Here is a 14,562-nt window from a genome sequence, read left to right on the forward strand (position 1 = left end):
GGGAAGAATGAAGGGGGGGAAATCGGAGGGGTAGAAGAACCATGAGAGACGATGGACTCTGAAAAACAAACTGAGGGTTCTAGAGGGGAGGGGGATGGGAGGACGGGTTAGCCTGGTGATGGGTATTGAGGAGAGCACATTCTGCATGGAGCACTGGGTGTTATGCACAAACAATGAATCATGGAACACTACATCTAAAACTAATGATGCAATGTATGGGGATAATATAAGAATAAAAAAATTTAAAAAAAAAGAGTATGGGGCTTTTTTTTTTTTAATAAGCTCCACACTCAACATGAGGCTTGAACTCAATGACCCTGAGATCAAGAGTCGCATGCTCTACCAACTGAGCCAGCCAGGCTCCCTGCAGCTCAACAAATATGTCTCTGTCTTATGAACAGAAGTATTTTGGTTGGAGAACCTAACCTACTTTGTTGCCCCCATTCTTCTTGATCAGCCTGACAAACTCCTTGGGTATAATTCAAAATAATCCGTGATGACCCTCCATCCCTCCTGGACCTCCCCTGTATACAATTTGAATTAAAAATCAGCATTGTGCAGGTGGGAATGTAAAAGTCGCAGCTGCTGTAGAAGAAAATGGGGAGGGTCCTCAAAAAAGTAAACAGAACTACCATATGATCCAGCAATTCCACTTCAGAATATACCCCAAAGAATTCAAAGCAGGGTCTCACACAGCTATGCGCACACCTGTGTTCATGGCAGCATTATTCACAATAGCCGAAAGGTGGAAACACCCCAATGTCTGCTAACGGATGAATGGATAAACAAAATGTGATCTATACATCCGGTGGAATATTATCTGGCTTTAAAAAGAAAGGACATTCTGACCCATGCTACAACATGGGTGAGCCTTGAGGACATTATGCTAAATGAAATACACAAAAATCGGTCAAAAACTGGATGATTCCACTTACATAAGGTACCTAGAGTAGTCAAATTCATAGAGACAAAAAGTAGAATGGTGGTTGCCAGGGGCTGGGAAAAGAGGAAAGAATGGGAGTTAAGTGTTTAATGGGTACAGAGTTTCAGTTTGGGAAGATGAAAAAATTCTGGAGACGGATGGTGGTGGTGGTTGAGGAACAGTACCACAGACCTGTACCCTTAAAAATGGTTAAAATGGTAAATTCTATGTTCTTTCAAAATTTATTTTACCATAATTTTTTAAAGTACATTTAAATAAATAAAAAAAAAAAAAACAGCATTGTAACCTATCTCCTAACACGTGGAGGAGACCCCCCAGGTCTCTGGAGCTTCCTTTAACCAGGACACATAATGAATCAGGCAGATGGGAGCTTAGGCAAAGTATTTTCGTTTCAACTGATCCCTGGGATTATTAGGAAGCTGCCAGATTTTTAATCTTTTCTCTTTCCAGACTGAAAAGGTCACCCATGGGGTATCTAACCTTAGATAAATTCTTCTCTATCAACTACTTTTAAACATCAATCCACAAGGAAGCTCCTCTTAAGGAAATAAAATAGAAAAGACAGGAATAAGACATCCCCCACAACTAGCAACAGACATCTTTGTTCATATGACCTGCTTAGTGTGCATGGGTGCAAATCGGGAGAGGGGTCAGGATGGGTTCAGGCTCTGCTTCTCCCCAGGGGCCTGGCACAGGGCTGTCCACAAGGAAGGAGTGCCTTCTGTTACTTGCCCAGAGTCACCTAGGTGCTGTCCGCCAGCCTCCTTGCTCAGAGACCTGCCTGCCACCTGGGCAGTGTCCCCCACCCAAGGATGAGGTGCTGGGTAGAATGGGACCCTCAGGAGCACCTGCACCTTCTTGGCTCTAAACCATCTCTAGATACCCCACACTCCTGGATGACCCCAGCCCACCTGCTTGGCCTGGACTCCCTGCAGTCACAAGCCGTCTTATCTATGGGTGGGTGAGAGTGTGGAGTCCAACACCTTGCTATCTGCTCCTTTCCCCCGCCTCAGCCAAGTGATGTCTGGAAACCCAGGAAAGCCCTGCGTAGGATAAAAGGTGACCAGAGGACCAAATGCCCTGGGGGAGGGGGGTGGAAAGAGGGAGAAACTGCCCCCACCCTGGGCTTTGGGAACTGAGATCTGATGTGTAGGAGCCTCAGGTCTCATCATACCTGGCAGAGGTGACTCCTCCTTCCCCTGCAGCTTCCCCCAAACTCAGGGCCTTCCCAGCCTCAGACGCTTACGCTTACTCGGGCAGGGGCAGGGGACTGTCCTGACCCTTCACCCTGAGGGAACCCTTTCATGGGCCCAGCGGTGGCAGGGATCAGGGCACAGGAAGTCCGATTTGCTATTGGGACGCGGCTGGAGGAAGGAGCACCCAGCCTGGGGCTGCAGCCTGTTGGATGATTCTGCTCCGAGCCAGGTTTTCCAGGAACATGGCGACGCTTCACCTGCTATTCCTGAGAGCTAGCTCCTGGTTTTCTGGCTTTCTCCTGGAGGAGGGGCCTTTTTTTTTTTTTTTTTTTAAGATTTTATTTATTTATTTGAGAGAGAGAATGAGAGACAGAGAGCATGGGAGGGAGGAGGGTCAGAGGGAGAAGCAGACTCCCTGCCGAGCAGGGAGCCCGATGCGGGACTCGATCCAGGGACTCCAGGATCATGACCTGAGCTGAAGGCAGTCGCTTAACCAACTGAGCCACCCAGGCGCCCCAGGAGGGGCCTTTTTATGAGGCTTTCAGTTCTGTAGCTTATATCCCAGATGAAACCAAAGTTCTGTTCCTGGCTGTTCTGTAGCCACCTCCTAAGCCCCCGGACCCCCAGCTCTTCTTCTTTTCCCCAGGTAAACTGAGGGTACTGACCAGGTGCCTGCTCAGGCTGCCAGCAGCAACAGCCTCCAGTGGAAAGTGACTACAAGTCCTTCGGGATATTACCTGCACCGTACACACACACCTGCCCCACAAAAGTGTGCACTGAGGTAGGGCCACATTAGGACTTTTGAGGGCCCTGGGAAATTTTGCTTTCATGGGATCCTTCCTCCATAAAAAATGTTTAAAAAAAAAGCATATTTTATTTAAAACTGGGGGGTGCCTGGGTGGCTCAGTGGTTAAGCGTCTGCCTTCGGCTCAGGTCATGATCCCAGGGTCCTGGGATCGAGCCCCGCATCGGGCTCCCTGCTCCGCGGGAAGCCTGCTTCTCCCTCTCCCACTCCCCCTGCTTGTGTTCCCTCTCTCGCTGTGTCTCTCTCTGTCAAATAAATAAATAAATAATCTTAAAAAAAATTTTTTTTAAATTGGTATGAGGTGAATATATAATTATATAAGATATATCTTAAAACATTTTCTTCTACCTAACATTGCATTTTTTTATTATTTTAAAATAAAATATTTTCAGAGGCTTCTAAGAGTATCATTGTGAGCATTTGACACTATGCCTACTCCGCCTGATGGCTATGTCAGCCCTGTGTTGAGGGACATACAGGTAGAAGGGACAAGAAAGAGCCTCAGCCAGGAGGGAGAGCCTAACCTCAGCAGGAGTGTGACCTGAGCCAGTCCCTTCGCCTCTTGCGCCTCAGTTTCCCCATCTAGGGAAAACAATAGTAGCTACCTCACGGAGCAGTTGTGAGGACTAAAATAAGATCCTGTACGTACATAACTTGATTAGAATGGTGCCTGGCAGAGAAAAATCACTATAAAAGCATTAGGTGTCATTAATACTATTGTGTATTATTGTTCTAGCTGCTTAGCTGACCCTCTGTATCTTAACTCTACGAGAAAGGCAACGTGGAGCTTCGTGCTGATAGGGACGTCTCAGACCTCCTGGAGCAGATACAGCTATTTTAGAGCTGCTTATTCATGAAAATTTTGTTTTCCTAAAATTCCCTGTCAGCATTACTATGGCCCCCGGGGGGAACCACCAGAGAGAGGGCGGCCTCCTGACCTGAGCCCGTGGTGAGCAGCATTCCTGGGCAGGAAGAAGAGGCCCAGGGCCATAATCTGCCTCCTCCTTTTATCCTTCTGCTCAGCAGGTGTCAGAGCTCAGGGACTGAGTGGGAGGTTTCGAGGCCTTTTAAATGCAAAGGCTTCTGGGATAAATGAATGTCTAATCCCTTAACAGTCACCCAGAGGAAGGCCTGACAGCTGTGTTTTTCTAACGGGACCACGAACCCTTATGTGTCAGGGGCTTGAGATATATGATCTTTAATCCTGACAACCCCCGCCCCATGACAATGATGATGTAGGGATTACTATCCCCATTTTACAAGCCAGCAAACAGAGGCTCAGAGAGGGTCTGTGACTTGCCCACAGATCACCCCTACCTCTCCAGGGACCTAAGAGAAGATCTGGAAAGGGAGATAAAGGGAAAAGGAAGCCAGCTGGCCCAGGTCTGCGTTGGCCGGGGCCCACTGGCCGAAATGCTCTGGGCCTCAGTTTCCCAAATCCACAAATCAGGGGGCATTGGCCCCACATCTCATGCATTCTGCTCTTCTCACCCCACTCCCCCCTGCCTGGTCAGAACAGATGGTGAACTCCTTTCCTGGCCTGCCTGTGGCATTTCTCCAGTTTCTGGAAGGGACAGACACCAGCCTCGCACCACCCCTCCCTGAGTCCAAAGCAGCAACGCGCCCTTGGGAGCAAGTCTGCCTGGGGCCTTATAATGGGTTCAATTGTTGTTGCTGCATTGAAAGGCAGGTGACCTTCAAAACCCAAAATTCCCAGCTAATCACAGGGTTGGCTGAGCAGGGGAGCCATTCTGTGTCCAGACTCCCCAGGCTGGCTCATATTTTAGGAAAAGAGAGTTGGCAGCTGCAGGGCAGGTCCACTCCGGATGTAAACAGTTTAGCCGTCGGCAACACTTCCGTCGGCCCCCTTCTCTGCTCACTTCTTCCAGCTCTTCTCTCCTTGGGAGAATGAGGGACTCTGGAAGCCCAATTGGGCTTCTGTGACTGTGAGTGGGAAAATCAGGGTCCCACGGGAGGGCTGTGCCTGAGAGAACAGGACAGAGCATCAGCAGGGAGCCCCTGGGGACCAGGCCCCACCCCGGCCAAGGCAAGCACTCAACCCTACCTCCAAAGGCGGGCCTCATGGAGAAATCGTGCTCCTCCACTCTGAGAAGTGGCTGAGGTTTTCCCTTGCGGATTTTGGTCACGTCAAGGTTCTTCTTATATAGGTGACTGCAAAGACAAGCAAGAGACATATTTTCAGTGGTCCACAAAGGCATTTGGGGAGAATACTCCCTGCAGGATCTTCCCGTTAGGCACCTTTTCTCCATCCGCTGAAGGCTACACACACACACACACACACACACACACACACACACACACACCCCTCCCCATCCACCCTGTCCCCCCAGGTCCTCCCTCAAGGACCCTGGGATCATGACCTGAGCCGAAGGCAGATGCTTAACCGACTGAGCCACCCAGGCGCCCCTCTTTCCAAATCTTCTTTATTTTTTTTTCCTCACCACAACCACACGTAATCCCAAAGCAGTAAAATCCAAAATATTCTAAAACAATATTCTACTGACGTGATCATCACTAAACAAAAAGAAAGACAAGAGAAGGGAGAAGGAAAGGGAGAGAGGGAGGGAGGGAGGAAGGATGGATTTGTGTCTGACAAGATGTGAGATCTAATTCTTGACAGAAGAAACGAAACAACCTTATCAGAAGTCAGTGTTATTGTAAATGTTGTTGTGTGTAGGACATTTAAGGACTCTAGTATATGAAGAGATTTGGGGTTGAATGTTTGTTGTTTATTTATGTATATATCCCCAATTTACTCTCAGTGTTCTTATCACGCTTCTTTTTTTCTTTTTAGAGAAAGGGGCATATTTCCTGTTTAAACTCTGTAAGAGGGAAGTAACAGGTTTCCTCTCTCGAGGTCCTGTTCTTTGAGACATCTTTCTACGAAGTCCTTCTTAACTTTCATTCTCTGTCATCTCTGCCCAGATGGTGTAATTTGTTGGGAGGTCTAAAGCCGTGCTGATCAATAAAGTAGCCACTAGGTCCATGTGGTTGTTTAAGCCAATTAAAATTTAACTAAATTAAAATTTAATCAATTAATACAATAAGGTCCATTAATAAAATAAAATTACTTTATTTAATTATACTAGCCTTACTTATGTGCTTAATAGCCACACGAGGCTGGCAGCTACCATGTTGGATAGTGAGATGTCGAACATTTCCAGTCTCAGGAGTTCTCTTACGCAGTGCTGGCCTAAAGGTTGGTCTGCCCTCCACCCCCCAGCCCCCCCAAGAAGCAGATTCCCCTCTAAGCTGCACTTCCCGCCTCACAGCCACCATTCTCCCTCAGAAGCAGGGACAGTGGTAGCATTTTCACTTCCTTCAGCCTTGCGGGTCACTGGGGGCTTGGCACAGATGCCTGACCCTCCGGGCACAGCCCTCGACCTCTGCTCTCAAACGCCTCACCCCAGCTTCCTCCGCAGCTCCCTTCCCCACGGCTCCTCCTCGCCAGCCTCCAAACTGGGTTCAAGTCTCTCCTCCCTTGAACCCAAACCAAGGAGAAAGTCTGTCTAGGCCGCACACCCTCCTCGCGCAAAATTTATTGAAAAGTGGTAGCGTTAGAGGTGTGGTAGTTATATTTGTCTTTAAACTTTTTCTTTAAAAAAAACGAGGTCTTCCCCCTCCTAATAAATCCATAATCCTCCCAGAGAGCTGTGCGCCACAGGCCGCGGCCACCTCCTCACTCCCAAGCACTTCCCGCCCCGCTTGTGCTGGACCCGAGGCCCTGCGGGAACTCGTGCTCGGTGCTGGCTTCTCGGCCACTCGGAGGACCATGCCTCTGCTAGAAACCCGGGCTTTCAGGACCAGGCACTGGGCGGTCCTCCTATCACCCGAGAGTTCGTTCTCAATCTCCACTGCCGCCTGCCTGCCCGCAGCATCGCCCCCTTAAACGCTAATAGCCCCAGGGCCCTCTCCCAGCCACCTCCTCCTCTCCCTCCACACCCTCTCTGGCAGGCCAGCCTACGTCGTCGTCGGTGGCTTCAGTTGTCATTAGCATGTGGACAATTCCTAAATGAATACCCCCTGCTCTACATCCTTTATCCAGCCGCCTGCCTGATGATCCCCCCGAGGGATATCCTACAGGCATTTAAACAACACACCTCTAGCTGGGTTTGGGACGAGCTCACTTTGAGGTGGTCTAGGCTGCAGGATGAGAGGGCATTCAATAAAGGGGGAAGGGAAGGAAGAGGCGCTGGAGCGGTCGAGAGAGGCCGCAGGGGCACGCGGGGACCAGGCCAGGCAGAGCCTTGAAGGTCATGTTAAGGCTTCTGCCTTTACCCAAAGGCGATGGGAAAACGCTGAAGGTGTTAAGCAGTTGGAGGAAGAAGCCACGATCAGAGTTGCTTTTAGACAACAAGCCCGTTGGAGGGAAGTCCAATGTAATGTCTTCCTCCCACTTAGCTGGCATATGGAAGCCAAGTCCAGTTCCCTTGAAGCGAGGCGGCCACTGTTAGGGCACCTCCACAGAGCTGTCTTCCACAGTCTCTGCCCCAAGCCTGGCTCCACAAGTCAGGAGGGACCAGGCCCAGTGCCCCGTACAGCAACTGCGTGACAGGCCACATTCAACATCCCAGCAAAGACACCCCGGAAAGGAGGAGGAAGAGCTTGGCCTTAGGGCTTAGCAGATCACAGACATTAAATTGTGAGTGTGGCCAGCGCCCTACCCCTCTGCCTCTCGGGGAGCAAATCCCTGCTGGCCAGCAGTTTCCATCTCCATTTAGAGGGGAGGATTAGGGAGCAGAAGTCCCAGAATTCCAGCCCCCCTGCAAGACAGAGGAGATTGAAATGCTTGTGCCATTAATGAGGGCCCAGAACTGGGTGTTTTGTGTTTTTTGTTTTTTGTTTTTTAAAGGAACCAGTTACTTGATAACTCAGGCCACTACTATCCCCAGGCTTGGGCTATTTGTGTGAGCCAGATGCCCTCAGCTCATCCTTCCAGTGCCCAGATGCCTTGGCCCGAAGACCCCAGACTCCAGGGGCCATACCCCAAGTCCCAGCCCAACACGGGGCAGCCAGAACCTCCACGGGCCCTCAGTCCAGCCTCGGGTGGAGAGAGAGGAAAAACGTGCTCACCACACCTTTGAGAGGCAGGGCTGGGGCCACCGTGCTGAGGTTTACTTAGTAGCCATAATAGCAGGCATGACGACCATGCCCGTATGCATCACCCCTTCTCTGTGCAGGCCCTGAGCTGCGGTTACCCCCTCATTCCAGTGGGGGAGGTCTCACGACCACCTCTTTTCGGTTGGAGAAACGAGGTTCAGAAAGATCATGGCCATGGCCAGGGGAGCCACAGAACCAGGGTCCAAACCTGGTTTCCCTGACTTCCTGCCCCCGCCCCCCCCATCCTTCCCCAGGCCTCTGGGAGGGTGAGGATCACTGGGCAGCAGGAAAGCAAAGCTGCTCCTGGACCCAGCACCACGTGAGTCACGACGCAGACAAAGAGAAGGCTGGCCACAGGGGCTGCAAAGGGGAGAGGAAATACGGAAGGGGCCTCCAGGCTCTGGGACCAGGAGGCACCAGAGAATGTTATCCGGGGAGAGCCCCGACCCCAGAGCCCACAGCTAGGTTCATTTTCAGATCTCCAGGGAGAAGGACCCCTCTTGCGGAGGGCGGGGGGTGGGGGGCGCGGTGTCACGTAGACAGGAGGCCAACTTAGGTAGCGTGCAGGGAGGAGCCGGACTGAAGCTGGAGGCTGAGAGGCAGGGAGAAGAGAGCAAAGGGAATAGCTAGGAGAAAACAGGTTCAGGGGGCAGCAGTTCCATGAAGGGGGACACGAAGGGTGGGAAAACTGGAAGCAGTTTTGGAAAAAGCACCTACTGGGCAGAATAATTATTTTGCGAGGGTGCCTTGGACGGAGTGATACAGAAGGTATATAGGTTAGAAAAGATCCTAACTCTGTGTGTATGTGTGTGTGAGAGAGAGAGAAAGAGAGAGAGACTGGGTGAAATCCCATGTATGGTGTATGGTATGTGTGTGTAAGACCGTGTGAGGTAGGAGGTGGGGGACAAGACTTCAAAGAAAAGAAGCTACCCTACAGAGATGAAGTGCTCTAAAAGCCACATCATTTTGTTCCTGTTTATTCGTACAGCTTAACTTGTGTGTCAATGATGAATGTAATTTTTTAGTCAGACACTTGGCTGAAATTTTTCACAGACAGACATAGCTTGATGATTGTCTGAGTGTGCACCTGCCCTGGTGGATTTAGAAAGGCCTAGAATCATGTTTCCTGATGTGACATTTTCTGTATCCTCTCTCCCAGCCTCCCTTCAATAATTATTTTTTATTTGTTGAATGTGTAGGTTCATCTTTTCTTCCACTTTAACACCCCCTGGGATGGATTTCAGGAAACTCTCCTCACCCCTAAGGGTCGGATTCAGTCTGTCCCCAAGCTCATGCAGGTGTCTGGGAATGACTGTGGGTCTTCTGAGGAGTGACATGGGTGTGACCGCCCAGGCTGCCGAGTAGGATCCGTGAGGATCCGTGAGGATCCCTGAGGGGCCCGTGCTGAACCCCAGCACTGTTCTCAGGGAATAGACAAGTCCATACAATGCTTTTCCTCTAGGCTGAGAAAATCAGGAAACCTACCTCCCAGCCCGGGGGCGGGGATCACTAGCCAGCTGTGTGAATTACCCACCGCAGCCAGCTGACTTCTCAACATCCATAAAACTGAAACTGTGTTTCCCAAAATACGAATCCCACAAGATAGTCCAAAAAGAGCAGGTTGTTTTTTTTTTTTTTAAACTGCATAATTTACTTTCCTCTTCAAGATTCAGAATGTCTATTTGCATAATAAAGGTTCTAGAAGCTGTAATCAAGACAGCTGTTTAAAATTATCTAAACCAGAGTTTCCCAAGTTTCTTTGACCCCAAAACCCTCTTTTTCACACAACACCTGTTCACATCTCACTTAGAGTGCAGAGGAATTGCTGGATCACGTGACCCCCGAGGTCCCTTCCAATTTAACAGCCTGTGATTCTGGCGATATCACCAGGACGAGACTTGCAGGGCAGTGCCTCCTTCCTGTCATCCCGGACAAGTTTTATCTGTTTGCTTTCTGTGTGACTAGGCTTAGGCCCTGCAGGGCATGTACCTCCCCAGAGCGGCAATCTCCAAAGCGGCCATACACCTGGGGTGCTAAAGATGGTCCACTGGGACGCAGAAAGTAGAGATTGTAACTGCTACTGGTAGTTTTTATCTAAAAATAAGGAAGCAGTCAAGTTTTACTTTAATATACATATGCATAATAGTATATGTATATAATTTATAAGTAAATATATTGGAGGGACAATTTCCAAAAATTGTCACCGATAGCGGTGCCTGATTACAAATAAAAGCCAGTGACCCAGAAAATGTCCCTCCATATATTAGTTTATATTCACGATCACTAGTTCTCACAATGCTTAGTAGAATGGAGAACAGATGTGTGACATCTCACACATGCTGTCTCCATCTCAGCGGCTTGCTCTTTTCTGCATGCTCAACAGTCGTGTCTACATCAGGCCTGGAGTATCAGGTTTTGTACATCCGTTCAAACAAACTTACTAAGGAACTTCGATTTGGAAATGTCATGATTTTTAATGCAAATTCCGGGCCTAACCAGTATCTTGGAAATGTTTCCATTACATCGTGCAACGGCAGTTCCTGTTGCCCACACATGTATTTCTGATAACCTAGCAAATTTCAAATACCTTTTTCAGATTGCAACAGTGAAATGAAACCCAATACCGTTATAAAGCTGTTCCCAGTCCAATCATTGAAAGATGACAACTCTCAGTTACATTTTTTCTTAATAGTTCAAACTAAATTCCTATCTACAGCACCCCCCCAAAGTTCTTGAGTGCAATTACTCAGCAGGCCCCCCATGTCCCTACAGGATATCATCCTGAGGAACAAAGCAGCACAAGCCGAGAAGTACAAGAGGTTTTACCCATGAAATCTTCAACCACCTGCCTCAAATCAAAATGCTTGGACAGAACACAGATACCAGAACAAAATGCTCAATGCAGTCTAGCTTTGCTCTCTTGTGATGCTAGAGAATATTTGTGCTCCGAGAGAGACCGTTTTCAGTGAAGTGGTGGCCCCATCTACCTCTGGCTGGAAAACAGATGCCAGTGGGACAATGTAACCTCAGCCCTCCTGGGGACTGCCCCTCTGTGCGCCGCGGCCGCCGGTGACCTTCCTCCCCTCCCACCCATGCCCTTACCTTGGCTTGGGCATTTCCAGCTGCCCTGTCCATCTCCTCCTCTTGGGCTTTCTGCTCTCCACAAGAGCCGTCAGACAAAACAAGAACAAAATGAGTCTTGTGAAATAAGGCATTCTGTGAACGTCTATGATGCCACAGCGGCTCTCCAGTAACCTGCAGCAGGGCAGACCCCCCGGGCTGCCCCACGGATTCAGTCCATCGCTTTGTGACAGTGCTTCTCCAAGGGGCTGCAGGAGCATGACTGGCCGGACTGATTTTTCCCATTAAATATTCGATAGTGGTGCTCGTCCCACCCCACCTGCCACCGCACTCCGCCCCGCCGCCCGCCCCAGGCGCGACACAAACACCAAGGCTTTGCCCTCCCTGCTGTTTAGTGATTGGCCATTAGTCAACACGTTTGTCCTCTGTGAAATTCTGCTTCCGCTGAGTCCCAGAGCAGCTTTGGCTAAAACTGTTACATAAAAAAAAAATTTTTTTTTTTTAAACCTCTTGAGCATGCCAGCTCTTTGCTGAGATCATTAATCCTTCCCTCTGGCTGCATAAAACCAGTCTGTCACACCCACCAGGGAGACAGCTTGGATTCTGAGTGGATTTGCAGGGAAGACCTGATGGACAAGATGAGTGCATGAATGTGCTCGGGAAATGCTGAGTAAACACACAAATGACCTGTTTTCACAGGGTTGATATATTTCTCCATCTAAGAAAGCATATTTTGTCTATGGCCAAGGATGCTTGCTTTCCCCCCAAATACACATCATTTTCTCTTATCAAAGAGATCTTATCAAAGCATAAAATCCATTTTGATTTTGAAGGAATGTATAAACCAAAGGAGAATTCATGATTATGTAAATTCTTCTTCCTATCATGAGCATTAGATTAATTTGGGTCTTTAATCCTAAAATGTGTAATTTCATCATAAATTAGGTTTGATTCCTATCCTAGGATATGAAATAATGAATATTTGAAATGTAAAGATACATGTGGTTATATTTAATCTACTGAACAGAATAAAATGTTTAAAAACTACTAATTACTTGCCTGCTGTGTCTGAGATGGAGAGGAGTTTAGTGTGGTAGAGACATAGGGAGATGCGGTTGGAGGTCAAGAGGAGTGATAACCAGAAGTGAACAGAATTGGAGTTTTATTATGTAAGAAAGAACGAATCAAAAGAAGTTCTTTTGATTCCTTTAAGCAAAGTGGAATGACATGATCCACTCTATTTTTTTACAGAATTCCTAACTGGGGATCAGTTGGATCAGAAAAGTAATAATAACAAAGGAGGATGAGGTCCTGCCCTAATGGAAGGGAAGATGGAAGGAGAAGAGGAGGGAAGACAGAAGAATGAGATAGTCAAGTTATTTCTGAAGTAGAATACATTTGCTGACTGCATAGAGTGGGAGGTAAGAGAAGGCAACAGTGATATCTACGATTCTAGTTTGGAGGTAAGACTGGTGGATGGAACCACCATTCACTGATATCTGTTAGAGGTGGACAAGTTTCTTAGGGAGATGACATAGATTTTGACTTGTGGAATTTGAGGTATCATGAGACTTCCAGATGCCCAATAGGCAGCTGGAGAATAAATAAACCTGGAGCTCAGGAGAAAGGTCTGGACTGGAAAAATAGATTTAGAGCCATCAATGTATGGTGGTAGTTTAACCACAGGAAAGGGTGAGATCTTCCCGGAAAATAGAAGTCCCAGTATAAGCATAGAATCCTTTGGGAATATATACTTCCTTTTTTTACGATTTTATTTTTAAGTAATCTCTATACCCCATGTGGGGCTTGAACCCCGACATCAAGAGTTGTATGCTCTACTGATTGAGCCAGCCAGGTGCACTGGAATCTATACTTCTAATGGATGGATGGGAAGCCTGAACAAAAGCATAGAAGAACTAGCAAAAATGCTGACTTTGAAAACCAAAGGAGTTTCTGGGAAGGGGTAGTCAACAGTCAGTGTTGTAAAGAAGTGAGGGCAGGAAACAGGTAAACTAGATCTGGCAACCAGAACATTGTTCCTAACTTCAGTTAACTGTAGTTTCAGTTGAAAGATGTAGCAGGAAGCCAAATTACAGGAGTTAAATAGGAATTTGGGAGTGGGAATAATTCAGTATGGGGACTAATTCAGTGGTTCCCCAATCTGGCCACTTCTCAGAATTATCCAGATAATTTGTTTAGAAGTCCCACTGCTCCTGAAGATTTAGTGGGAAAGGAAAAAGACCCATTAAAGTTTTTTTCCATAGATTTTGTTCAAAAGATGGTGCTTTTCCTCTCTTCCATTTGAAACAGGCCTATAAAGGACTGTCTAGAACCCTAGAACTATTCGTGGATATTGTTGGTTTTCAAGAAATATTTGTTTTGGGGCACCTGGATGGCTCCGTTGGTTAAGTGCCACACTCTTCGTTTCAGCTCAGCTCATGATCTCAGGGTCATGGGATGGAGCCCTACATCAAGCTCCACACTCAGCAGGGAGTCTGCTGGAGATTCTCTCCCTCTCCCCCTGTCCCTGCCCCTGCCCCCACCATCTCTCCCTCTCTCTCTCTCTCTCTCAAATAAATAAATAAATCTAAAAAAAAAAAAAGGAAGAAATATGTTTTGTTGCATTCTAGACATGTTAGGTCCTATCAATTTTTTCTTTAAATCTCTCTTATTTTCAGTAGTTGAATTATTGTGATTATGGTATGGAGAAAAACTCAGTTGGAGATAAGTGTAACTTTTTAAGTAATGGCTTTATTGAAGTATCATTCACATACCATAAATTTACCCCTTTATTTTTTTAAAATTTTTAAAGATTTTATTTATTTGAGAGAAGAGAGAGCAAGAGAGAGAGCATGAGTAGGGGTCGGGGGAGAGGGAGAAGCAGATTTCCTACTGAGCTGGGGGCCTGACATGGGGCTTGATCCCGGGACTCTGAGATCATGACATGAGCCAAAGGCAGACAGTTGACTGACTGAGCCACCCAGGCACCCCAAATTTACCCCTTAAACTGTGGTTTTTAGTATAGAGTGTGTAACCATCACCAGTATCTAATTGTAGAACATTTTCTTCTCCTGCCAAAGAAACCTCACACCCATTAGCAGTTGCCCCCCCTTTCCCTCACTTCCCTTCAGCCCCTGGCAATCACCAACCTACTTTCTGTCTCTATGGGTTTGCCTAACGTGGATATTTCATATACATGGAATCATATGCTATGTAGCCTTGTGTGTCTGGCTTCACTGGACTTGATGTTATCTTTTTTTTTTTTCTGGAATGATGTTTTTAAGATTCACCCATGTTGTAGTATGTATTATAACCTCATTCCTCTTTATTGCCAAATAATATTCCATTGTATAGACAGAACACATCTTGCTTATCTTCAGTCGATGGGCATTTGAGTTTCCAGTTTGGGGCTATGA

General features: G+C 47.5%; 1 protein-coding gene across 1 annotated transcript in view; it reads right to left on the minus strand.

The window, feature by feature from the left end:
* The window catches only part of GABRR2 (gamma-aminobutyric acid type A receptor subunit rho2), a 47,329-nt gene extending 35,880 nt beyond the window's left edge, over positions 1–11,449 (minus strand). Inside the window, exons 1-2 of the mRNA XM_006733701.3 lie at positions 11,168–11,449; positions 5,010–5,116 (exon numbers count right to left, since the gene is read on the minus strand). Of these exons, the coding sequence (XP_006733764.1) occupies positions 5,010–5,116; positions 11,168–11,406 (346 nt within the window). The 5' untranslated portion in view covers positions 11,407–11,449. The remainder of the gene's footprint in view (positions 1–5,009; positions 5,117–11,167) is intronic.
* Positions 11,450–14,562: the final 3,113 nt, after the last annotated feature.

The sequence above is a fragment of the Leptonychotes weddellii genome, chromosome 8, assembly GCF_054177405.1.
Source record: "Leptonychotes weddellii isolate Sample4059 chromosome 8, ASM5417740v2, whole genome shotgun sequence".
Classification (NCBI taxonomy): Eukaryota; Metazoa; Chordata; class Mammalia; order Carnivora; family Phocidae; genus Leptonychotes; species Leptonychotes weddellii.